The sequence below is a fragment of the Agelaius phoeniceus genome, chromosome 2, assembly GCF_051311805.1.
Source record: "Agelaius phoeniceus isolate bAgePho1 chromosome 2, bAgePho1.hap1, whole genome shotgun sequence".
Classification (NCBI taxonomy): Eukaryota; Metazoa; Chordata; class Aves; order Passeriformes; family Icteridae; genus Agelaius; species Agelaius phoeniceus.
This window is the reverse complement of record NC_135266.1, coordinates 107,550,844-107,576,971: the sequence shown is the minus strand read 5'-3', so window position 1 is coordinate 107,576,971 and position 26,128 is coordinate 107,550,844. Positions and strand designations below refer to the sequence as shown.

General features: G+C 37.5%; 1 protein-coding gene across 2 annotated transcripts; it reads right to left on the bottom strand.

Annotated features, from left to right (window-relative positions):
* Positions 1-463: 463 nt before the first annotated feature.
* Positions 464-17,020, bottom strand: LIPI (lipase I). Of its 2 annotated transcripts, XM_054627732.2 has the most exons (10): positions 16,882-17,020; positions 13,389-13,765; positions 11,427-11,535; positions 10,687-10,788; positions 9,578-9,667; positions 8,338-8,505; positions 6,809-6,901; positions 5,161-5,272; positions 4,643-4,816; positions 464-1,153 (listed from the first exon to the last, which is right to left on the bottom strand). In XM_054627732.2, exons 1-10 carry the CDS (start codon positions 16,928-16,930, stop codon positions 1,066-1,068), a joined length of 1,362 nt encoding a protein of 453 aa, XP_054483707.2. In that variant the 5' UTR covers positions 16,931-17,020; the 3' UTR covers positions 464-1,065. The 2 variants fall into 2 exon arrangements, with proteins under 2 accessions (XP_054483707.2, XP_077030833.1); XM_077174718.1 differs by lacking the exon at positions 9,578-9,667 and having other exon boundaries at positions 16,882-17,018.
* Between the last annotated feature and the right edge of the window lie 9,108 nt (positions 17,021-26,128).

The window sequence follows — 26,128 nt, the reverse complement described above, 5'->3', positions numbered from 1 at the left end:
GACATTCAGATGAAATTGGTTAATAGGTTCAACCAAGCATTGCTGTCAAGTGTAGGGACAGAGGGGACATGGGAGAGGAAAGAAATAGATAATGTGCAGAGGAAGCATTTGCATGAGAAACCACCATGAAACACATGAAAATAGCCTTACAGAAGAAAAATACACCCATCTCTCCTCCAATCAGTTCCATCAGGAAAGGCAGTCTGGGACAAGAAAACTTTTTTTCCTGAAGGGGAGGAGGTAATCTTTTTGTACCATTTATTCCTGCTCACATCCCAATAGGTGGAAAGCTTTCATCAGCCTCAACCCAAACCACAGATCTAATTCCAAGAGGCCCAAACAGAAACAAAATGAAAATAAATTTATTTCACTTTAAGTTATTCTCCTCAGAATAGATTACATTAGATTACTTTGTATCTGAAACAACACCACTCTGTCCATAACAGTTATAAAAAAAAATCTGGATGTCTGCAATAGCATTCATCTATGATAACAACAACAGATTTAAACCAGAAAACTTACAAATGTACTCACAAATATTATTGTTCCACTCCTCATACTGAGATGTTACATAAAGAGAAAATATGAATTCATTTATCCAATGAACACAGCACAGCAAAACTGTTGTGTATTAGATCTGTAGATCACATGTACAGTATATTAAATTCATTTAGTAGACAGATCGTTATGTTTCCGTGAAAAAGCCATTACAAATAATAAATATTTAAATATATGTATGACAAATAATGTGCCAGGATTATGCAGACAATTCATATTTAATTCAGTAGTTGCTTCATTGCTAACAAAGAGTAATGAACAGACCACTGCATGTTCTCCACCATGATACATTTACTTTACTCAAATAATTTTCCAAGCACATACATGTCTCAACTTTTCAATTAATTTCAGCCTAAGGCACTCAGAGCAAGTAATGCATATTATCAGGTAGACTCTTGAAAAATAAATCTAGCTTATCTCATTTCCTTTCTCATTGCAGTCTTTATCCTGAGGAAGCATCAAAATGTCACTGCCCTGAGAGAAATTAGGTTAGTAGTAGCTCTCTTTTCATGTACCCCTCTCAGAGCAAGGGATAGGTTTGAAGGTCACCTCAGTGTTCTCCATCAGTACAAAATCATATCTGCATAGCTGTAGCCTAAAAAAGCGGAGAAAGAAAAAAAAAAATCACAACAGAAAAAGTTCACTTTAACAGAAAAATAATCCAGTATTTGAATTATTAAACCTCCAGTATTTACCAGCTCTCAGAGACAGTACTCAGGACAAGTGTCTCCTGGTATAAGTTTATACCTTATTTCACACATTCCTACAGTAGCTTTGATGGACTGAAAAACAACCAAACATCAGCTGGATGAGGCAAAGAAGTGCATCACACTGGTCTGAAGTATAAAGATGCAGCATTTCATCCATTACAGCTATTAATCTGCATTCAAATTAACTCCTTAGCAGCATGACCCAAAATCTGCACAATTCCTGCTAACACAGGGTCTGAATAATTGATTTTGACTTCCCTATGTAGAAAAATATCTTTGTTTTTATTTTACATAGGAAAGTAAGGAACCACATCATAATATTTTCTCTTTCACTTGCAATGACAGCATGTGTAAGAAATTTTAATGCAAGAGTGCAATTTGTCTTCTAAACACCTAGAAAACTCACAGCTGACTAATATTACATGAACACATAAAGAGGTCACAAAGGCAGCCACATATACATGAAAAACATGCTTTTTGAGGTCAATATAAGTGCTCTGCCTTTTAGGGCAGAGGCTGCTCTTCATGTACTACTGTAATGTATGGAGAGGGGAAAAGGACAATAAATGAAAATGACAGGAAATGAAAATGACAGATATACTCTGGATGGCACCTCCATAGCACACAGCCATGAGACTTATTTTATTTAAAATTATCTTCTCTATTGCTCTGAACTCATAGATGTGGCTATACCAGACAATTCACCTCGGCCTGGGAAGTAGAATACAGTGGAACAGCAAAAGGAGAGAACAGCACACCAGGCATTTCCATTGTCACCCATTCTTATAGGATTTCCTACAGTTAAGGCTCCACCTGTCTGTAGGTGGAAGGACTGTCAGATTTCTACTTAAAAATTTGACACCTTTTAAGGTCTCCACAAAGTTATGACAGCAATTTTATGATTAAAAAGATCAAAATGAATTCAGGTGTCCTGTACAATCCAGTCCATCAACAATTTGTTTTGATTTGAATTCAATGTTTCATTATTATAGTATTGTTGTAATATTATTTCTATCTAACCACAGGGGCCAAAATACCTAGCCAAACGATACTGCTGAATTCTGGAAATAAAAGCTTATATTTTCCAACATATTGTATCTCATTTGAACTGCAATTCATCTCAGTTTGTGATTACTGATTACAGAATGCCTCACAGGAGAGTAGTCCTGGGCAGGGAGCAGGTTCACCAACAAGGAGCAAAACACAAAAAATGTTTTCGTGAGGCTTCTTAACCCCTCAACCTAAATGTCTTCTCTGCTGCCTACTAAAAATCATGGGCATGCCACACCTGTTCAGAAGAGGTATTTGCAAGGTCTTGTTTACATTATCTCTGTTCTTGTTTTGGTCAAAAAAAAACCCAGAGGTGTCTGGCTGAGTATCTTTGAGACATTCACCTTCCTCTTTAACTGCATCTGAATTCACTGACAGGTTTATAAGATTTTGGGGATAGCTGACACCTGGATATGCACAAGTTAGCAAAGCTTTCTGGTTTTATGGGTGAGCAGAAATGATTTATCTCAGGGATCAGAAGCAGAGTATGAAAATTATGTGTACCTTTCAGCACTCCCATATTCACACACCATCTGTGTGAATAGTGGATCAGGCCAGCAGACAACTGGCTGTGATATTCCCCAAACTTCCACAGTTTGCCATTAACCCAGGCCTGGGCAGACTGAGACTCCTATTGTCTTTTATCCCTGCATCTGTCCCCTGGTTTTTATCTACTACTTTGTTGTGAATAATTCAAGTAGTTTTAATGGAGTTTCTAGCTGATCATCCTGTATTCAAGTAATTGTCGTAATTATATGTAAATAAGGTAAATATAGGTTGGTATAATTACAAAGAGCAATTAGGTAATTATACCAATAGTGCTTTAACATCTGCATTTAAATTACCTTCACATGCTGATTCAATACAGTCTTTTTCACTAAAAGTTCTCTCAAAGTACCTAACATGCCTCTACAGCTGCAATCTGATGAGGCTCCACATGAAGGACTCTAGTGGATCCTATATTAAAGCACATCAAATGTATCTTACTTTTAAACTAACAAGAGTCAGACTAACAGGAATGAAAACCCAAACCCTATAAGGGGTTGTTCACTGAAAATCTTTCTTGTTTGCTTGCTAGATCATTATCTGAGAGAGCCCCAAGTGCTGACAGGCTTACATGAAAATGTATCTTCTGATTTATCACCACTGGGCTGAGAAAAAAATTGGAATCTGATTTAGAACTTTTCACCCTCTCTCATCACCAAATGCTTTGAAATACAATCATGCCATTTTCACCTGAGAGCTTGAGACATATGGCTTTCAATAAGTTAATAAAGTCAAATGTATGTACATTCTGGGGTACTACTTTGATTACTGAGTGTTTTGTTTCTTTCTGTCTCTCCCCATCCATCTCCTTCTCTTTCTCAGTAAATAAAAAATGGATTAATTTAAGAAGGTCTCATAATTTTTGCAAAATATCATACCCAATTCTTACTAGGCTATTATCACGCACCATAAAAGAAATCCTCAAGTGTTGCATCTCAAGTTAATAAAATATACTGACTTAAGACTTAGTAAGTCTTGTAATATTATTCTCATTCATTACTCATTTGCTATTACTCATTTGATATGCATTCTTATGCTTTTATTTTAAATTCTGATTTCCTTGAATCTGCCAATAATAAGAAACAAATTAACAACTCTCAAATAAAGTACTCTTGCTACTCCTGGATGTTTCTTACCTATTCCATGCAATAGGTTCTTTTCACACAATGCAAATGCAAAATTTAACTGCTAGAGTTACTGCACAAGTAAATTTGGAGATTTAAAAATGAACACATGGTAATGCTGAAATATTTTAAATCAGAATTAATAAAAGCTTAGCAATTACACTCAATTGCAAAAAAAAAAAAAAGATTAAATTTTAACTGTAAGCAGACACAGACTGTGTTCTGATCTTAGAAGAACTTTCTACCACCATCAGTAAGACCAAAAAACCTGTTCCAGTCTCACGTTGCTGAAGCTCCATTTCACACCTGAGTGTGAAAAGCTGTGTACAGACACATGAGAAAAATCAGAAAACTGCTTGATAAAGTTTATCTCATGGAGGAAAAGCTGACCATGCAAGTCAGGCTGGTGCTTGAACGCACAGCTGTGACACACAGCACGTGTGACACCTCCATGTACAAGCTGCTGTGCACTAAATGTTAATGTACACAGCAGCTCTTCCACAGGACAAGTTTGATCATCAGGATGATGAGAAGAATATTCATACACTTAAGAATATGCAATTAAAAAAATTAATGCAGGGAAATCCAGGTTACTGAGAAAACATCCTGAGCACCTTAGTTGACACCCAGCTGTGATACATGACAAACACTCACCTTTTTGGCTTATTGAGAGATTTCAGCTTCATCTGAAGAATCCTAAGCTTTTTATTTGGGCCTATTAAAGTCTTTGTAGAAAAAGTCAAGGAAATTTTTGCAATTTTCTCAATGTCTTGGTAAAATCCAGTCAGTATTTTGACTCTCTTATATTGCTGAAATGTTGAAGCTTCACTAAAGAAAAAATATTTAGACAGGCTTTTGTTAGCTGAGTAATATTCATTATTGCGAAGTATTATTATTTAACTGAGAAATCTTTTGGGATGTATCAACTTTGAGCATTGAGAATGAGGCCAGCTAGAACAGGATTCAAACCAACACCAAGAAAGGATCATTTCAGTGTGAGGGCATTGCCCTGATACTGAGCCACACCCAGGCAATGTCTTAACATGGCCAAGCCTTAACAAACTCAAGATACTTTTTCAGCTTTCAAGCTAACAAGTTAAAAGGTGTAGAAAACTCATAAAATTAGTCCTAAGAAGTGATAAATAAAAATTTAAAGACAACAAACAACATACCTATTCATTTGTGCCTCTACTGCATTTCCAGCATTATCTATTATTTTAACTCTAATGAAACCTCTCCTCATGCTTTTATTCCAGGTGGTAATGTCCAATAAGTAGTTATACACTGCAGGAAGAAATAGGAAATCATGAGAATAAAAGAATGATCTCAACAGGAAACAGCTGGTATCCCCACCCTGTTAAATGTATTTACTGGTAGGTGATAGGAATAGTGACTCTTTACTTTTACCCTCCCTGTTCAAAGGAGAATAAAAAGCTGACCTGCTGCTGACCTGGCCTTCTGTACCCATCACTACAGGACTGGAACCTTTACTGCTCCAGTCAGGACACCAAGAAAAATTGTCTTTGTTTTTTGGCATGTGGCCAACAAATTATCATTATTAGCATTCTCTCCTAAAAGACCAGGACTCATATGAGGCCATGACTTGCTCAAGTTTACAATTTCCCCTTCTTTTTAAGACCTCTTGTTAATTTCTGTCTCCTCAGCTTTCCAAATATCTAATAATTAAGGCTTTTATTAATAAATACACTCTTTTTCAGACTGGTTTGTTTTGCTTCCTGACTTTGCCTTTTTTTTTTTTTCTTCTTAATCTTGCATATTTTCCTTTAAATAGATACTGTCATTACAATATTTCTTATTCTGCTCCATGTGCCCCCTCCTATCTTTGGTAATATTTCTCTTCCTTTTTTCTCCCTTTTACCACCAACAGTGAGGGGCAGGGGAGAACAATAGTAACAGGTTTGGGTTGAGCTCAAAGTCATTGGGAAGAGGAGTTATTTGTAAATTTTGTGTTTAAAAAATGATGTAAAATCCATCACTTCATTCACCTCTCCTCAATCCTTTGGAAGATACACTGTCAGCAAACATGACTAGGACCATCTGTTCCTGGTCACAAAACTTTCCAAGAGGATGGACAAAACTAATGGGAAAACCTAATTTCACATTCGTTCCCTGTAAGCCTGTCCCTATACCCTAAATGAAAGAACCTTAAACATAATAATTAGAAGTGTGTGTGGCACTTTTTCAGGGTTATAGAGTCTTTTAATAACAAGAGAAGTTAGATGAGAACCCAGCATGAACCTACATGGGTAGGTAGGTATCTAAACTGTTGCAGCTGAAGCCCACACCATGAGAGCTCATTGCCACAGAATCTAACTCTGAACAATCCAGCTGAGTTTTCCCTTCACTGTTTTACTCCTGGGGTGACATGGAGAAGCTTTATTTGACTGTAGGGTGATCTACTGGGGTGGAAGATAAAGGTTTCTCTTTCTTGTCCCCCACCCAGGGCAGTCTTGCTTCCCTTTACTGCTCTCTGGAAATGGCAGCATTGATCCCATCTAAGGAAGTTGCATCAATCCAGCTTTTTCCTTCCCACTTGATTCTCATTTTCTGGCTTTCTTCTTCCTCTAGGCAGTCCATTCCATTACTCTTAAAGGTACATTTCTTTCCCAGTTCACACAGTATTACTTTTTCCTCTTTCTCCAGTCTGTGAACTGACCCTTAGTTCATGGTTTTTTACATCATTTTACACAGTGGCTAACACTTGCTTCTACTTTTACCATGCTTTCACTCCAGATCAGCTAAAAAATAAGAGTAATGAATTTTTATAAAGAGGTTTTAGGTATGTATTTAGTTACTCACTGCAGAATGGGTCTTTGTCAGAGGTATCAAAGTAAGCTTTTGTTGGTGAACTATATGGTATCAACAGCTTTTTCCATCTATCAGCATGATAACCTGAAATGCAAAGTTTAAATATTTCATTTCAGACATTTAGCAAAATCATGATACACATATGTTTGCACAAAAGTATCTCATACCATGACAAATTTGGCTTTAATTTTCTTAAATATCCTCTGAGAAAGAAACCTGACTAGAAAAAGGAAGGAATCCTCTGAGTAAAACAGACTGTAGTATACAAGTATTTATTTCCTCTAATATATTAATATCACTAAAATTGTCATTATGTAATAGTAACCTCTTTAGTCTAGATACTAACTCAAAAAATAGTGCTGACAAAACCCTGCAGAGGTAATAAAAACAACCCCAAAAATGTGGCCCACATATTTGCAGAGAGCACTTACAGAATAGCTTTCCTTTCTTCCATTTGAATCATTAAATATACTTTAATTCTTTAGCCTATTTGTAGCTATTGTTTAATAAAATATAAGATACTGCGCAATCCCCCTAAAGCTCATGTATTTTACATAGAGAGAAATTCATACAATTGCATGACTGTGGTTTTTGGGGGTTGATAACAGCCCTTGTTTCTAGAGCAGAAGATGCTCTTCTCTCCCTGTTAGTCTCTATCTAGACTGGACAAGGAAGGCTAATTCCAGACTGCAGAGCTCCCACTGCAAAACAGCAAAGATTGCAGCAGAAGGAAGGATGCTGCTTCTCCACTCAGTTCCCACACTCAGCAGCTGACTGGGGAAATGTTTCTGCACCTCTACCTTGGATATTCTGTCCAAGTGCATCCAGCTTGGCTAATAACCATGCTGGAGAACTCCTGGAGTCTTTCTGTCCTACTATAAAGGCTCATTATGGTTGGTTTTTTAGGAAATAACACACTATCTATGCTTTTTCTTCTAGCCTGATCCAACTAATGTAACATACACATCCCAGCATAAAAGGTGCAAAAAAAAAAAAAGACAGGATATAAATTAAAAGTTAACTTCTAATTACATATTTTTAAAATGTCATTCTTAAGAAAACCCTGCCAACTAGGAAATGCTCACGCTATTGTAGCTCTTTTCAAACTGCACCCAAATCCTCTCTAACAGCAACAAAACCCGAAACAATTAAAATCCCCTCCAAATAAAAGCTTGACTCCAAAGGAAGAGCAAAAAAAACCCCATGAAATTGCTTTAAACATTATTACCCTTAAATTTTATTTAAGCATTATTACCCTTAAATATTACCCTTGAAAACTACAGGTCCTTTAGGGATCACACAACACTCTCAAGTGAGGAACTAAGCACAAGAAGTTTCTCTCTAGAAAGGGGAAACACTGAATCCATTCCAGACTGGAAAGCACAAACCCCAAAGAGTAGGAACATCCAGCACCTGTGCCTAACAGAGCTAAGTGTAAAGCAGACAAACTCATGAATTTTTAACTACTTTAACTCCCCAGGAAATCTCACCCAGCCCACAACAGGTAGGGTAACACTTACCCACTACTGGGCAGGACATGGGCTGGAAAGCATCACAATCAACACATTTTCCTCTCTTGTAATCCAAGTAAGAGTCACAAGGATATGCTATTATGTCACACTTGTTTTTCAAAGATGACAAGAAGAGGAAGACAGATCTCTGATGGTCACATTTAAAATACTGAAGTCCTTCAGGGAAGAAAAAAAAGATATATAAAAAGAAGAGTTAATTTTTATTAATTAAAAAAAAACATGTTGTATAAGCAGAATCATAGAATGGTTTGGGTTGGAAGGGACCTTAAATATCATCTTGTTCCAACCCCTCTGCCTTGGGCAGGGACACCTTCCACTTCACCAAGTTGCTCAGAGCCCCATCCAACCTGGCCTTGAACACTTCCAGGGTCCATCCACAACTTCTCCATGAAACCTGTGCCAGTGCTTTATCAGACTCTGAGTGAAAACTTTGGCCAAAGGAAATTACCATGAGGAACACTTCAGAGATTCTTCTCTACTTTTCTGGGGAAAGAAATTCCTTCCTTTCCCGACGAAGCAAACTTTGGGAATTGTGGAGATCATGACTGTGCTACCTTAAGGTATTCTCCCATACTCACTAACACACAAGTGGAAGCCTTATGCCTTGGCAGCAGCTCTAACTGGTAGCACTGTGCAAGTCAGTAATGGGAAACACTGACAGAAACAAACATATCCAAAAGAGTAAACAAAAATAATTGCCAGGAACCTTGCCTAACACTCATGGAAGTTGAAATAAGCACAATTCTGCATCAAAAGATCATTTCATAAAACTGTTTTTACCCTAGAGCCTAAGACATATCCAACACCCAAACCTAGTTTATCACTGCCAGCCAGGAGGAACTAAAAACACAGTGGGGATGTGGAAGATTTGCCTTCTGTGCCATAGTCAAGGGATCCTGCCCAAACCAATGGAACATAAACACTTTCCCCCATGCTTGGACCCCTATAACCAAGGAAAAATAATGATCAGTACATTCAGATTTTATATATAATACAATAACAATTCCATCATGCCAACATTAATTATATTATGGGAAATTTATGTTATAGCAAGATTATTTTCAAATATCTTTATTATTTTTCTTTTGCTGCATAGGGATGGAAAAGAAAGCAAGCAGTAGCAGATCCCATATTACTGACAAAGTGCAGTGTACATTCAATTCAATTTAACCTTTTTTGATTTGATCTCAAACTTTTCTTCCCATTAAAGAAAGAGATTTTTATTTACCACTGAAAAATGTTTTTGGACAACCAGGCTGATCCATTCCTCCATTTGGATAGAAATCAATGGTTCCTAAAGGCTTCTTGAAACCTAGTGCTAAAGTAAAAACATCATGAATGAAAAAAAAGCCCCATAAACAGAATTACAAAGGCAATTATCACATTCACTCCAAAATCATGGAAGTCTTAAAGAAAAATTTTGCAATTATACCATTCTTTTTGTACTACTTTGTAAATCAAAGTCAGGCTATGAGGTAAAAGTCAAGGGTTTTTTTTCTCTTTAAGAAAATTATATATATGTAAAATGATGTGCTCAAATGTATACAAAATTGTGTAAGATTCCTACTGCTGCAAAAGGGAGGGAACAGAAACAGCTGTAACTGAGATATTATTTATGAAATTGATATCCTCTCCAACCAAAATTCTTCCCCAGTGCAAATTTCATTAGAGCAAAACTTCCCATTTTTTGCAAGACATTAGATTCTGAACTACACTAATATTAGCAGTAAGTCAAAGTAAGAAAATTTGTATCTGCCCCATAAAAGTAAGCAAAATTCCATGAGTAAGAGTTTATTCAGTCTGACCTACCTTCCTTTTTACCACACATTATCTGTAATCACATAATGGGAACCTTACAAAAATTGGTATTTTACAGCCTCAGACTGAATTTGATATAGAGAAATACTTAAATTTTAATATTATTAAAGAAACTGATATGAAACTACACAAATAATGGGACAATTGTGGTATTAAAGGTTTACTTATGATTTTGAGGAAAAATATGAAACCAGAGATTAAAGCATAGATGAAGCAGACTTTACAATGCTCTTCTTTTTAACCTTACAGTAACGTGATTTAGTGTTTTAAGCAGTGGCTCTATGATGTACTAAGTTGATACAGCAGAGACTGGCTGTCTCAGAAGGGATTAATTCAGTGATAACCAGGGGCTTGCAACCTCTGTGTTCATACAGACTTGCACAGCAAAAGAACATTCATGTTAACAGAAAATATTCTCCTGCAGCACTACTTGGATGCTACAGAACCAGCTTATCCCTTCCCTTTTGCTTCCCTGCCTTTGCTCAGGCTGAAAGAGGCAGGTCAAGGCTCTGCTGTTACCATCAATATCTGAATGGATTACATCCACAAACTGTGCATCAGTAGGGTCCAGTCTGTGCTCGGGTGGTTCTCCAGTGAATGAAGGGCCTGCTGGATCCAGACCTGAATAAAAACAACATTTGCATCATAAACCCTGGGCTCCTTCTACAGATATATGAAAGACCAATATCTGAGTGTTATTCAGCAGTGATTCTTCATTTTCCAGGTATATAAATTTTAAAAAAGCATAATTTTTCTGTTCAACTTGCTAAGAAAAGAAGACTCCTACCACAAGACTGATTGATCAACCCATATGTTGAATTTCTCTCTTCCCATAACTAGATGTGCATTTATTCAGATGAATATAAGCCAACAGCATTGAGGATCAAATCAGGATTTTTTTTTGTCATTTTCCACTGAAAACACCATACCTTATGCATTTTATAAGACCAAAATGCACAATATAACTCCTCTCACCTCCAGAACACAACTAGTCAGACACTCAGGTATCATTTAACTTAAGTGTCACCTAGATGAAACACTCCATTTTCATTTGAGAGACTAGAGGTAACCAGGTTGGAAAATTTAATCTGTAATTTATGTCCTGAAGGCAGACCTGCCCCATTCCCTGAACTTCTACCAGGGCTATATTTTTCCTCATGTTTGTCATTAAATATTGAGTTCTCATTTGTCAATGTCTCAGAGCTCTGACAACAATACAGGGTACAACAGAATATGTGCACTAGGATTAAAAGGCTTACCTGTAATTCTGGCAAGTTTGCCTTTATACTTCTGGCCAACAAAACCAGCTACATGAGCACCAAGACTGACTCCAATCATGTACAGAGAGTCAAGAGATGCTCCACCCACCTATGAGGGGGGAAAAAACACCAAAGCCAGTCACACACAGAACTAATGGAACAGAAATCACTAGGCTGATTTAGTTTTCACTTTTGGTCAGCACTTAAAATTATATCTCTAATTTTCTAGCTCTGAAAAAAAATGGATATTACAAAGTTCCTTTCAGTTTGCAATTCTATTTTAGTTGAAGTGTAGAAATTATGAAATTGTTTAACTAGAAAAATATAAAAAGGAAGCTTGAGTCACATTTCTCCTGAAATGCCACATTAGTTAGAAGGGAAGAGGAAGACATTCATCAGATATAAGAAAGTTGAACCAAAACAATAAAGGAGGAAAAAAAATCTCGCCCTGCTTTATCCTTCCAATAAAATAAATTAAAATCATAATGCCATTAACAAATACTTTTGTCACACAATGGCTGAATAATGGTGCCAAATGCACACCTTAAAATGCCTATTCTAGAAAGCAGTATTCCAAAAAACCCAAATGAAAATCTACAGGAGACCTTTAGGACAGTGTCACCTAACCTAGTTGGAATCCCTACAAAATGATGGGGTGACACACAGGACCTGAAATATTAGTAGGTCTTAAAATGAATTAGAAGGGCCTCACAACAGCTTGTAAGTGTGAGGTGATAGCTGTGGGACACTACAGACCCTCCTTCCCCATCACTTTCAGGACTCACACGCAGTGTCACTGTTTGCCAGGCAGATGTGTAAACAGCAATTAACTTAATTAATCTTCTCATAGTCCTATTTAATTTTTTTAATTGCATAACAATAAATCTACTAGCACAATTGCAAATTGTTATCATTATATCTAGTCCCAGAGGACAGATTCTGATAGGCTGAAGTGAAAGGAAAGAAAGCCTTTCTCAAAATGTTGGACGTTTTTCTGAAATTCCACAGGAATATTTTTTTTACTTCACAGCATTGTCATCTTATTGCAGGGGTTCCATCCTGTTGTCTCCTATCACAAAAGTTCCATACCTTCTTGGTGTTTCTCATGGGCAGCTCCTCAGAGCACTGACTCATTCTTCTTCCCAAAGCAGCCAACAGACTCCAGTTCCCTTCTCAAGGCCACCCCACTCTTTTATAGCATCTTCTTCTCACTGGTTACAGCTGTGGCCTGGTAAAGCCAGGCCTGTTCCTAATCTTTGATAATTGGCCCAGCTGCAGCTCATTAGGGATAAGGTTACTTTCTACACTATTTTTATTTTCTTATATTCTATCGCCCTATAACACAGCATTCAAAATTTCTGAGAGTGGCTGAGAAATAAGTGGTGAGAAAAGATGAAAATTCAAGTGACAAATCACACAATGGCATAAATAACATCATGACATGTTTTGTCCATTTGATCAAGCAATAAATCTAATATCCAGTAAAGACCACTGGCATCAACTATGGTTTCAGGAACTGCCTCTAGAAAAAAGTTTATACCATTTGGGAATGAATATTTGTATCTTTGCCAATGTTTTATTTCTCATTTAAAACCTTTATTTACAGTAGATTAATAGTAAAAAGAGTAGTGCAATGCCTTTGTAAAATGTTTATGCTACGTACTATTAGAACATCTCTCCCTCTGCTTTCCCACTAAAGAATTCACTCTTTCCAGAAGACCTAAAATTTCCAGCTGGTTCAAGAAATCAGATGCACCTTCAGGCACATTTCAGTGAAAGGGAATTAAGAACTCAGGTGAAGTTAAATATATGCAATAATAACTGCAAGTAAAGTTAGTAATACCTCTTTAAAGAAATGTGATTTGATATTGTTCACTGGACTTCTCTATATTTTAAATATCCATTCCCACTCTAACCATGCCCTTCACACTTACTCAGAACAGATGCAATGCTCTGCCTTACCAGCATCTGGTCAATATAATTCTTCAGTATTTCTGCAACTTTTCTGCAGTTTTCCACAGCAGTTTTGTAATTCACAGTGGTAGCACCACGATTCCAATCAACTATAATGAGATTAATATCCTCTGAAGAGAGTAAAAGCTTCTTCATGTCACCCAGCCATGCTGGAGGAGATCCTGTTGGCCTGAAGCCATGAATAACAAAGACAATTTTCTTGTTTGTATTCAGGTACTCAGATGCAGAAACATTGTGTTCAATGAGTCTCTCAGCACAATCTCGATTTTCCCTTGTGAACAGGAGTAGCTGAACATGGAGTTCTGTTCCAGACAAAGCATCACCTAGGTTAAGGTCTGTAAATTCGGGACATTTTTCTTCCTCATCTGAAAGAGATGAAAATGTTTAAGACCGTCATTTGATGAGTTGGGCTACCTGAAATACCACTTCTTCACTTTTCTTTGCATATCTTTTTCTGCTGAAAGTGGACAACTTCAATTTTCTTTACTCTTGACCTTTGGAAAGAGGTGTCAAAACATGCACTGAACAAGGAACCACACTTTAACTAACGACTCTGCAGATACCACCGTCCTCCTCTGAACCCTTCAAAGGTGAAATTATCCCAATTTTTCCTGAACAGTGTATTTTCTCCTTAGAAGTACTAATTAGTAGCCAGTGTTGATAAGATCTTTTACTTCACCATCAAAGGCAGGTTCTCAGAATTTTTTCACAAGAAGTGCGTGCTGTATAAACAGGAAAGCTGTTGTGGCTGTTTCTTCCTCTTTGGGCCAGGGTGGCTGTGCTGCCAATCCTTAGACCTTATTTGTTTGATCTAGCAATAAGAAATAGCTGCCTGACAAAACAGGAATGATCCAGAATGCTTTCCTAGCTTTGGATTACCATAATGGCACCATTACCAAGAAACAAAGGCAGAAGAAGCAAAGAATTTTGCTCTGAGATTGAAAAAATAAGAATTAAGGTCAGTGTACACAATGGCACATGACAAACAGTGGGATTTAGCATTTCTGTCTGTACTTGGACAGTTAGGGTGTACCAGATTAAGCTGGTCAACAAGAGGATGGAGATTTTCAAAAGAGTCTAAAAAGATTAAATTTCTCTGCTGTCTGGTTATCGACATCCAAAGTTCACACTTTAAAGATCTCTTTTGGCTGGTGAGGTCACACTGTGTGGATAAACCACTCCAGGATTCTGGGCAGAACACCAACACCTGTCAGTTCTTCTGCAATGGCCTCTTCACCTCTGCTATGGTTAGTTGTTTTTTTGGCCAAAGTTTTTGGCCCATCTCTTGACTTCCAGTGGGATACCTTGCTTTACACAATACTTTTGTCTCTCTGTTACTTGATGTCACCTTTTCAACTCTTCCATCATTAAAACCTTTACAAAACAAATCACTTTCAAGAAAGCAAGAGTGAGAAAAGAAAGTGTCTTCTTAGTTCCTTAAAAATAATATCAAAAAAATAACCTGAATTTCTCCGATTTTTTGAGGCATAAGAGAAGCAGTTGCAGCCATTCTCCTTTTCCCAGAGGACAGTTCACAGGCAGAACCAAATCCACCACATCTGAGAAGGACAGCAAGCCTGCAGCCTGTCTTAAATCTGCCAAAGGCAAGCGTGGGTGGCTTACAAGGTATTTGAAATATGTGTTCAATACTACAGGTCAGGTCTACACAGAGATGAAAAATGTGAATTATGGCATTCAAGGTGCAGTAAAGATTCAGTAAAGGCACTAAAGACACTAATCCACTAATTTAGGGAACGAGACCAATCACCTCTAATGCCAAACCATGTGTCTACAAGGACTAGGTTGGTCACCTCTGGGCTGGACATCACAAAAAACCAATGGATATAGTCCAAACAGGAGCAGGCTTGAAGTTACACAGTGTTAAAAATAAGCTGAAACTCCCTGCTGCAAACCAACCAGACAAAAGTTTCATGCCTATCATCATGTTATGACAGTAACTACAATTATTGCATGGAGAAAAAGACAGAATTATATTGAAAAATAAATACCATTGTTATCCTCATTTAAACACGTATTAATATAAATAACTTTGACTGAGATTACTAGACAGGTTATTAACTAAGAAGTGATACAGGAAGACAACTCATTTCATCACTTGGACTTATCCAAGAAGTTCTGAAACTGAAAACTGTTCAGCTGAAGTGAACTTGAATTTTATAAAAAAAATAATCAAGAAGCTGTTAAAATGTCATGCATGTGACATGATCCTGAGATGTGAACAATATGTGTCACATTGGATTTTTGTTTTTCATACATTTGTATAATATGATAAAACTAGAATATAAATTACATTACACTAACTTCACCTATAAAGTGAAAATAAAAGCCAGCCACTTGATTATAGTTTCAAAGGTACAACATGAAACTCTCATTTTGCCTGATCTGGTCTTTAAATCCAAGTTTAATCACTGATCCTTAAAATTCACTCCTTCATATCTAAAATATAAAAGATCCATGCTAAGATATTGCTCTGTATCCCTTTAAATATTTTGATTTTTTTTTTAATCATTTGATTGGTAGAAATAAAACTTACTTCTTCTAAAACCAGTGGAATGACAGTGAGATAAACCAGACACAATGTGTTCCATGGGAGTGAGAAATCTCTCTTAAGGAAATTATTTTAACTGCCAAACCTATTTACTAGCTGGCCAATGTCAAAGAGAAGCAACTTGTTTACTCTTGGCTGTGAAATGACAGAAGTGGTTCTTTCCAAGGTAAATAGAGAATAAAAACGAAATGATGATGTTTTTACTGTGGAATTAGATAAGTCATACAAATAGGTTTATAGATCTAATACTTTGAATTGTTTAGCGAGGAGTCATAAGGGGAAGTTTTTCAAACTCCTGTTTCTCATTGAACTGGAAGCAATACCCAGCTGCCCTTTGTGCTCTCTTGTTGGAGTGCTCACTCTTTTCTGTGCAATCAAAACATACACGTAGGCACTGGGCTGTTAGGCATGCATTTTAAGCAAGTTAATGTATAATTGTAACTGTCTTGTGCACATTTGTAAGCATTTTAATTGCCTCATGTGGTTGAAAAGGGGAAAATCTTAAGTGCACAGTCTTTTTTGTAACTAAATGTTACCATTTAAAAATGTAACATGTAACTTGAAAATCTAAGCACCTGTCACATCAGCAACAACCAATAAACACACGTGAGTATATTAAGACTATTTCATGATTACGTCTACTTTGTACAAAGTGCACACACCTGAGCAGGTCTCTGGGCAAAGTACAACCACAGATAAAGTATCAGGCTTCGTTCTATTTACTCTAAAACAAAAACTTATGTCTCCATTTCAAAGTTATTGAGTTCTTTTTACTAATCATCTGCTCCATTTGGCATAATTCATAAGATTTTATCTTAATCTTTTGGCCAATTTAAATGAAGGAATATTCATTTTTTTTAATGTTTGATTAAAGCAAAGGTTCCACATTACAAGCAAGCTGATGGTTCTTACCTGATCTCACCCAGTATATCAAACAGAGGAAGAAACACAATTTCAGCATGTGGAAGTGGAGAAAAAGTGATGTGTAATATCCACAAAGAAGTGGCAAATTGAGTGTTTCCTTATGCCAGATATCTAACACGACTGAATGACACCGATGAAGCGAGTGAGTAGGAAGCAGAAAATAAAGCTGTAGTCAAGCTTCTACACCTCTGACTCCTCCTATTGAGTGACTTCAGGAGATAAGGTGGTTACTGGGTTGGGACTGATTTTCAATCTATTTCCCTCTCTGTCTATCAGCAGATTTCCACGTAAGCAAGTGATGTCATGCATTGCTGGCAACTCCTGCAGGTGTGGGGGTTAGGAAGTGGGGTAACTAATGCATGCCATGAAAGATCCACAGTGTGGGGGGTTTTGGGTGCCATGAAAGATCCACAGTGTGGGGGGTTTAACTGAACTGCAGTTCAGTTAACTGAACTGCAACCAGGAGCACTGAGATGGGCAAAAGGGGCTTAGAACAAAAAGTCATTCTGCTGATGGTAGGATCTCCCTGTAAGAAATTGAAAATAGTTCTGAGCACTGTGTATCCAGAGATCATTTTTCCATAAAATTATCATCTGAGCTTTTCCAAGGATTCATTCCCTAATCTAAATTTTGAGAGGGTATGAAAAACTTCTCTGGCAGAGAGGTGAAGCTTAGAGTCCCACATACCTCACCCAGATATTGATTTGCTGTGTGTTTTTTAACCTCATTCCCTCTGTATCCCATCTGCAAAACAAATCAAGAAATATTTATTTTTATGAAGCTCATTTATTTACACATCCCTTCACTGGGTAAATACAGGAGTGCAGACTACAGATTTTTGAAGTTTGAGGTGAGGCAGAGGCAGATAAGTCCTGCATTATTCATGTGTGAAGTGTGGATGCTCAGCTTGCCTACATCTCTGGCCCAATTATTTCCAGTGCAGGAGAAAGAAAACCATATCATAACCATTGAAATAGGATGAAAATGCACCTTAGGAATGTTTTTTGCATGGAATATCCTTTACAGTGCTTCTAAATATAGGTCTAGGTTTCCTTTGTTTCTTTCCACTACAGTTAAGGGTGTATGTGTGTGTGTGTTAGTGTGTGTTAATGTGTTTCATTACTTAATTTTGAGTGATCAGTGTCTTCAGCTTTATGAATCTGAGCAACTCATCAAAGCTGTGCTGCACAAGCTTTTGCAGCAGACAGCCTTTAGGAGGTGCCACCAAAAGTATCTTTTTCACTTTGAATGAAGTCACAAGGAGCAAAAGATGCAGCATGTCTGCTGTTATGAAAATCAACTCAGCTCAACAAATGACCTTTAATTAAATTTTTGCTCCCATTTCTCGAATATGTCACTTTGTTTGGAGTAAAGTTCACTATGGCAACTCTAGAATTCTTTTGCACTTCCCTGTCACCTCAAATCTTTGACACTTTGCCCAACCACTACGGTAAAAGCACAGCTTTGCTGACATCACATATTGCTTAGAACAAGTAATGGCAGAGTGTCAGTCTGGCTCTTTCCTCTCACAACTTTTTAATCTAGATTATTGTTACAACAAAAGCTTAGTGCACCCAAGAAACCTCCAGTCAGGGAGCCTTAGCATGCACTCTGTATACAGTACCCATTCATATACAAGTTAAAGCATGAAGAGATCAACACCACTAAAACCAAATTGCTAACAGCCCCAATAAAACATTTACTGGGCCTATACAAGAGCCAATCACCTGATCTTAGAAGAAAATCTTACATATGTACTTTTATATGTACCTAATGCCACTAGCTGTGAATAAACTTCCAACATTTATTCTTTTACACAGAAACAGGGAAAAGAAAGGACATTTTAAGTTTCTCTTGAGCTGAAAACTGAAATAAGCCCAGTTCACAGTAATGTTGATATAACCTCCCATGAAATGGTTTCAAAGCTCTCTGAAACCTGGGAAAGGACTCCCTTACCAAATCAATGCCCAGAAAGTTTTGTGGTGTTAATCAAGATGTTGAACTGGGGTGAACTCACATCTCTGTCTGGTGACAAGGGAACTGTGCTCGCCAACAGTGGCACTTGTGCTTCTGAGAAATTCAGAAATCCCAACTCCTGTTACTGGCTATACTGTAGGTTCTACTGACATCTCCCTGCCAGGTAAATCCTTCCTGGTGAGACTGAGTTGCAGGTACACTCTCACAAACTCCAAAGTTCAGCTATTTCCCACCCAGCTTTGCTGCACTGTTGTTATGCCCACTCATTATGCCTTGTGTTTTTCCCACAAGGATGCACTCTCTCTCACACTGAAATGCAGAGTTATCAGGAGTGCCTTATGCAAACCAGTGGAGGATGCTGGCACTGCCTCTTCAGGACTTTGACCCCCAAATGGCTCAGGAGTGCCAGAGTCACCACCTGCTGAATAAACTGCTGATAATTTTAGGGGACCCCACAGACTGCCAGCAAAGTATTCAAGCTGAAAAAAGATACAAAAATTTAATTTTACTACAGTACAAGATTGCTATGGTTTATCAATAAAAGAATGGCACTATTACAATTGAATTTATCCCCAGAAGTTTTGGGTAAAATAGCATCTAAAAACATTACAGTGTGGTTTCTCAAGATGAAGATGGAATTCTTTCACAAGCCTTGATATGCTGATCTGTGGTCATATGCAAATGGTATTTCCCCTTCTAATCTCCTCTCTGCCCACAGGAATTCCGTGGTGTTGGGAAATCCCATTCTCAGACCAACTCTCATTTCTCTTCCGTCTCAAGCCTCTTCTACAGAAAAATTCTTCTCTAACCACTAAGCTTAAGAGCACTTATCCCTTCCAGGCAAGAGAAAATCCCATCAGACTTTTGCAATGCCCTATGTTTAACTATGAAAATAAGTTATCTAAAGATTGCAAACAAAAAAACTCTGACTTGTTGGAAGAATGTAAAACTTACTGTCTTCTGCACTGATGCTTGCAATTCCTGTAAATGTGTAATCCCTTCCTAAACAGGCTTGACAAGCTGGTGATAATCCTCTCCTTTAGAAAATATGGGCACTGAGGCAATGCACACCATTTATGCTTTGGAAAATAAATTCTTTAATGATTATTTCTTACATTGCTGTCATCAGGATGACTTGTGAAAATGTGCTCCTTTGGAAAATTACACTTTAAAAATATACTTGAAATACTGAATATGTGGACATGATTGAAACCTGTTTGTAGGAACCAGGCAGCTGTGGGTTATAAGGCAGTTGTAACTCCATCTTTAAAGATAGCAATCATACTCCAGTAATCTTTATTGAGAAGTGAACAACATCCAGTACATGTGTTTTGTCAGTAACTATTACAATGTTTTTCCATGTTGATGAGAGCAGCATTTGGGGAGTACAGTTTCTTAGCCCGATTCTCACATAATTATGTGGTTTCCCAGTAGTTATTCGCTGTTCACTTGTGGTTTCACTCAGAGGAGAAGGAAACACCCTGTGGCACACACAATTCTTCCCAGGGCCTTGTTCCTGTGCCTTGCATGCTTCCACTGCGAGGCTTGCCAACATCATCCTTTCCTCCTGTCAGCAGGGGAAACCCAGGAAAGAAAAACTGAATTAAGTGCCTTAAAACACTGAAATGTCATGGGATCACTGCAACATGTTGGACCTGTGCCCACTGTGCCACTCTTTGCTCTGTCCCCCTCCTCATCTCCTCCAGCACAGTCACAGAGCATGCACCCCCCTCACACGTCACTCTTTTCTGACATATTTATTTTTCCAGCTATACTAGGTGTTGGAATAAAGTAGATCAGTTTTATTTTCAAACATTCTGTGTTATTTTATAGTTTCTCAGTCTCTTAACTTTTAAAGCCATAATGCATGCAAAATTAAACTCTTCAGAGCTCTCCCAGTGTTAACAACCCAAGTTTCTGTTTCCCTAGAAGTACCATTTTTAGCATGACAGTACACGGTAAAGACTCCATCAGGTCAACAATTTCCTTACCAGCAGGTGCCTCCACCAGTGCCTTCAAATTTATAGTTTTGTCCTCACCAGAATCAAGGTGCAAATGTTAAGATTGCACAGAGCTCTTCTGAACTGGCCCTGCCACATCCAAGTGAATGTGAAGGGCACCAGGTGCGGGAAAGACTGTCTGAAAGAATGAGAAAATGGCAGAGTTGTGACAATGACACATGGAGTATTGAAAATAACAAAAGGAGAAAAAGAGAGCGTGGCCAGAACCACAGGAAGTCAAGAAAAAGACACACTAATAGTGGATAACTGGATTAATCATAAATATTTTTTTTTGGTTCCTTGGTTTTCATTGGTTTCTCTGGGTCTGGATTGAAGACACTTGAGACAGTAGCTCATGTTCAGACTCAAGTCTTTATTATTTCTTATCAGTAAAACAGTCCCACTACCGTGAGTTTGGCAGCTTTTCATTAGAAGGCACAAAATGGCCAACAATCTCTTGTTACGAGGTCTTTTAAGACTAAACTATCCAATTAAGAGCTGACACCTGGATTATTTTCCCTTTTAACCCAATAACTGATCCCAAAGAGCCCCCAATAGAGACTTTTTTGCCCAATCACAAAATGCCACCCAAACCCATGAAGAAGAAGGAAGAAGAAGCATGAAGAAGAAACCCAGGATGACACCCTGTGCCTTCCATCTTGCTTCCATCCACAACATACTAAAAATCCCAAATCCTAACTTTCTTATCAAGTGATACACCAACACTACTCTCTATAATCTATTTCACACTTCTGTGGATTTCCATCTATCTTGAAGTCTGGGAAACTTTCTCCATGGATGAGGGTCAAAGTCAGTGCTCCCCTGGAGGTCAGGGCACCCCAGAGCAGACAGAGAAATATTCCCAGTACCCCAGTTAAGCAGAACTAATGATCAGATTTTCAGAGGGCATGTAGATTAATGTAAGAAAATATTTAATAGCACTTTGTTCCTAACCTGTAATCTTAAATTCCAAAGCTGACACATTCCACATTTTATGTAAAAATACAGGCCATCAAAGTGTGTTTTGATGTCTAATAACACCCAGTTTCCTGCATATAGATATTACAATGGATGTAATATGTATATGCAGTGTAATATCACAGTTTGTCATTGTGATCCTTCCCTGGAAGTCTTTGCTCCATATATGTCCCAGCTCTGTCAGTTTTATTCAAAGTAATTTTTTTTTTTTTATAGGAGAGTTGTTATAGTGCAATATTCTGCAGATCGTTTTTATTACCTGACTTAATAAAAACTTCGACAATATTCAAATAATTGATGACAAATTTTAATAGTGCTCAGGTTTTGGAAGGAATTACTTTGAGGCAAAGATGGAATTTCAAATTTATTTTTAAATGCTGTTTTATATGTTCAGAAAGCCCAAATAAAACAAAATTGTTTCCAATTCTTTTAAGGGTTCTGTGGCATATGTTTCTCAGCAGGCCTGGATTTGAAATGACGGTTTACAGAAAATATTATCTTTGGTTCCATTCTAAACAGGCCATACTACAAACTTGTTTTAGATTCTTGTGCTTTACTGCCAGATTTTACTGAATGAAGACCAAACAGAGATTGGAGAAAGGATGAGAATTTGAAGTGTCAGAAATTAAACAGTAAGATAAGTTATGGATTCTATGGTTTTATGATTATCTGTTTGATAATTAACACTGATGACTAATCAGTGCTCAGCCAAGTACATCCTGCCCATCTCCTTGCTTCGATTACTTACTTTGAACTTAAATTCTGTTCAAGTTCTGAACTCTTAAAAATGTTGGAAATGGCATTTTCTGTATAGAATACTGCATCTGCCCTGTCCTGTTCTCCAGGGATTTCTTCAATACTGTAAAAATGCCTGTATGATTGTAAATAAAATTTATTTTTTAGTTTTACAAAGTAACCTTGAATTTGCCAATTTGAACTGGGAGTAATCAGCAGAGCCCAATTTTTGCCAAGACTGAGTATAATACACAGGTCTTTAATATTTCCTGTTTAAATGTGGATTGTTTTGGCTTTCTTTCCATAGGGTGTCAATGTAAGTGGAGGGCAGAAGCAGAGAGTGAGCCTTGTTAGAGCTGTGCACAGCAAGGCTGACTTGTATCTCCTGGATGACCTTCTCCAGCTGTAGATGTACATGTTGGGAACCATCTTTTTGAGAAGCTAATTGAAGTTAACCTTTCAGATCTCCCAAAAATCAAGGTAACATCAATGGCTTCCTTTCAAATTGTACAAACTGCTTTGTACAGTCATTCTACAAAAGCTCATCTCTTACCTAACAGGTTGATGACAATTATTCTGAATAAAGAGGTTAAACAAAAAGCAGCACAGGGTACAGCCAGTACAGGTTACAGAATGAAAGGGTTCTTGTTGAACAAAGAAGTTCCTACAGGAAAGTGGATACTGGAGAAATAAATTCTCCCATTTAAAATCACTCATGTGGGAAGGTAAGATTTGTCAAAATCTCAGTGGTATGAGTTAGTACAGATTATTCCCACTGCTGTCTGCAAAGCACATGTATTAACATGAAATTCCTACTATTGGGTCAGCATTACTGACTTCACAATTGTCTTTTCCTCTCTCCCTTTTCCCTGTTCTTAATTTACCTTCTCCATGGCATATAAGTATCTGGCAGAAGCAAGAACTCCAGTGATGGTAGACTTGTAAGCAGATTTTAATATTGAGACTATCAAACTTCATGTAGTGTATTAAAAGCTGGAGTATCTCATTCTTTTCTTTAAACCTATTCTAAGCCATTCCTGAGCAGGAAACAAGTGAAAAAACATTAAACATAAAGAAACAGGTAAGTACAAGTAATAGCAAGTAGCTATAAGCTTATAGTTTGACATTACAATCAGCAATTAAAAGAGTGATGTAGCAAAGTAGGCAATAAATAACAACAACAATAAGAAGAATAATAATCATTATAATAATAAGGTAGACAAATACATGAGCAAAATCAGAGGAGAATTTCATTATAACATTCCAGCTATCATAATGGAATGGCTGCTTTTAATGTATGTTTATATTAAATGAATATAGAAAACATTGTGTTTCAGACTCATATATTGGTGACCCATAACCTCACCCTCCTACCTCACACTGATCTAATAATAGTGATGGAAGAGGGAAGAATAAGTCAAATAGGAATCTACTGAGAACTCATTTCAAGGAGAGGTAATTTTTCTGAGCTTGTTCAAGTCTTCAGTTCAGAGCATACAAGTGAGGAGACAAACCCAGTGGAAGGTGACAAAATTTGTATACTGTGTTTGCTTAATATTTTTATTTTTTATACCAGCTTCTCAATATATTCCTTCTCTATTCCTGGAAATGACTGAAAGAATTGCTGGAAAATTTAGAGCATTCTAAATTTTGCTACAGAATCATAATTATAAGCTGAAAAAACCTCTTTTTCACTTTTGGCTTCTTGTGCTGTATGTATCTACTCGTGGTATTTGTCGAAAATATTTTTCTGTTTTTTTCCAATGTAGTGAGTTCTTCAAAGGAAGAGGGTCAGCTTCAGCTGGGCAGGAGTCTGCAACAGAAAGGGCTGCTGGAACACAAAAAGTAGGCATTAAAAAGCCCTGAGCCCTTCTTAACTGATGCAATGCTAGAGCAGCCCCAAGTGCTGGAGGCTGTGCCCCCCTGCTCTGCTGTGGAAACATGGGTTAAACTTGAATGCCAATTAGCAGCTGGCTGGAACATGAGTGCCTGGAGCTTATCTTCTGGATTCCCTCTATACAAAAGAAATCCAGTGAATGTGCCACCTCCAAGGGGTTCAGTTCGTGGGCTGCATCACTGTGGGAAACAAAGTGTGTTAAGCAGGAAAAAAATGCCTGATTTTATAGTATTCTTTTTTGCTTAGCAATAAATGCATGTATTTTTTGATGATTTATAAGATTCTAAAGTGTTTCTTGCTTGCAGCTCTTCCTCTGATCAGTGGAACATACACACTAGCAATAGAGAGGAAGTTGCTGCTGGTGGCATAAGTATCACTGATAGAAAAATGTTGGACATTTGTTTTCATAAAATGTCTTCCTTTGCAGTTGCAGTTTTTAGTTTCTTACATCTCTTTACTGAGATGAAGAAACTTTACTGAGTTTAAAGTAATACTTTACAAAAGGTTTTTACCAAAATTTTAAGTATGTAATGACACAGTGTTTTCTCAACTGCAGTTGTGAATCTGATTTACTGTGGATGGAGTATATTGGTTCCACATTCAGACAACTGAACTGAGAGGAACCCAACAGTGCAGTGAACTTACAGCCTGGGTTCAGAATAGAACTGAAAGGTGAAAAAAAGGGAGACTGAAGCTTGTGAGGAGTAGGTGCAGTCTGGAGTGTTGAACTGCATAGGTCAGGAGAGTGGATGAAGGTAAAGATCTGGGACAGAAACAAGGGCATGGCAAATACCAAAGCTGACAGTGTGCATGTAACTTCTTCAGATCAGCCAAATACACCTCATACACACAGCTTTTAAGAATCACATTAAAGTACAAATTAGAAAATTACTTTAATGTTGTTTTAGTGCAAGTAACATGAATTTTAAATGAAGAACAGGCACAAGCTCTGCTACCCCTTCAACTGTCCTGTTTGGTCACTGAGCTCCCTAAAAAAAATATTGTCACTGATGTGTTTGCATTTAACTTGCTAGTGACTGCTTTTGGCCTCTTGCCTGTTGGGTCACAGCCACTGTGACTGCACTTGGACAAGGTGTCTGTTCACCACCTCTAGGAGCATTAGTTCACTCCATAAATCTCTGCAGGTGTTCTTGTTGCTGAACATGTCATCTTTCCTATAGGAAATTAAGGATATTTAACTTAAGAGTCATAGCCTTTTAATTTTTCTAAACACTGCTCATGAATGTAGTCTCGAGTGCTTCACAAACCTTAATAATAATTCATGTGCTGTGGCAGTTGCCAGGTGCTGGGCAGGTCTTTAGGCAGCCACAAAGCCAGAGCACAGAGAATGCACAAGAAATCTCTTGCCCTTTATGATTCACCTTAATGAAGAACTGAGCTCACAGAGACTGCAGGCAATTTTTGTCCTCCCCTTCACCAGCTTCAAACTGTTAATATTTCCCTTGCAAAGATCCATTCCCATGAGTATTTGTGACAGTTCCTTCTATTAATGTAAGGATTTATGACAGCCCATTTTAGGATAATGTTGGAATTGTGCATTCACATTCTGCTGCTATTTGGACCCCATCTTGTTTTCTGGGACACTGCAGTCAAATCTGGATCCACTTGGAAAACACTCTGATCCTGA

Coding starts and splice junctions, on each gene's coding strand:
- LIPI (XM_054627732.2), bottom strand. CDS start 16,930: ATGCTGAAATTGTGTTTCTTCCTCTGTTTGATATACTGGGTGAGATCA. Junction 11,536..13,388: donor ATTATATTGACCAGATGCTG/GTAAGGCAGAGC, acceptor CCCCCCTCATAG/GTGGGTGGAGCATCTCTTGA. Junction 4,817..5,160: donor GTAGAGGCACAAATGAATAG/GTATGTTGTTTG, acceptor TTTTTTCTTTAG/TGAAGCTTCAACATTTCAGC.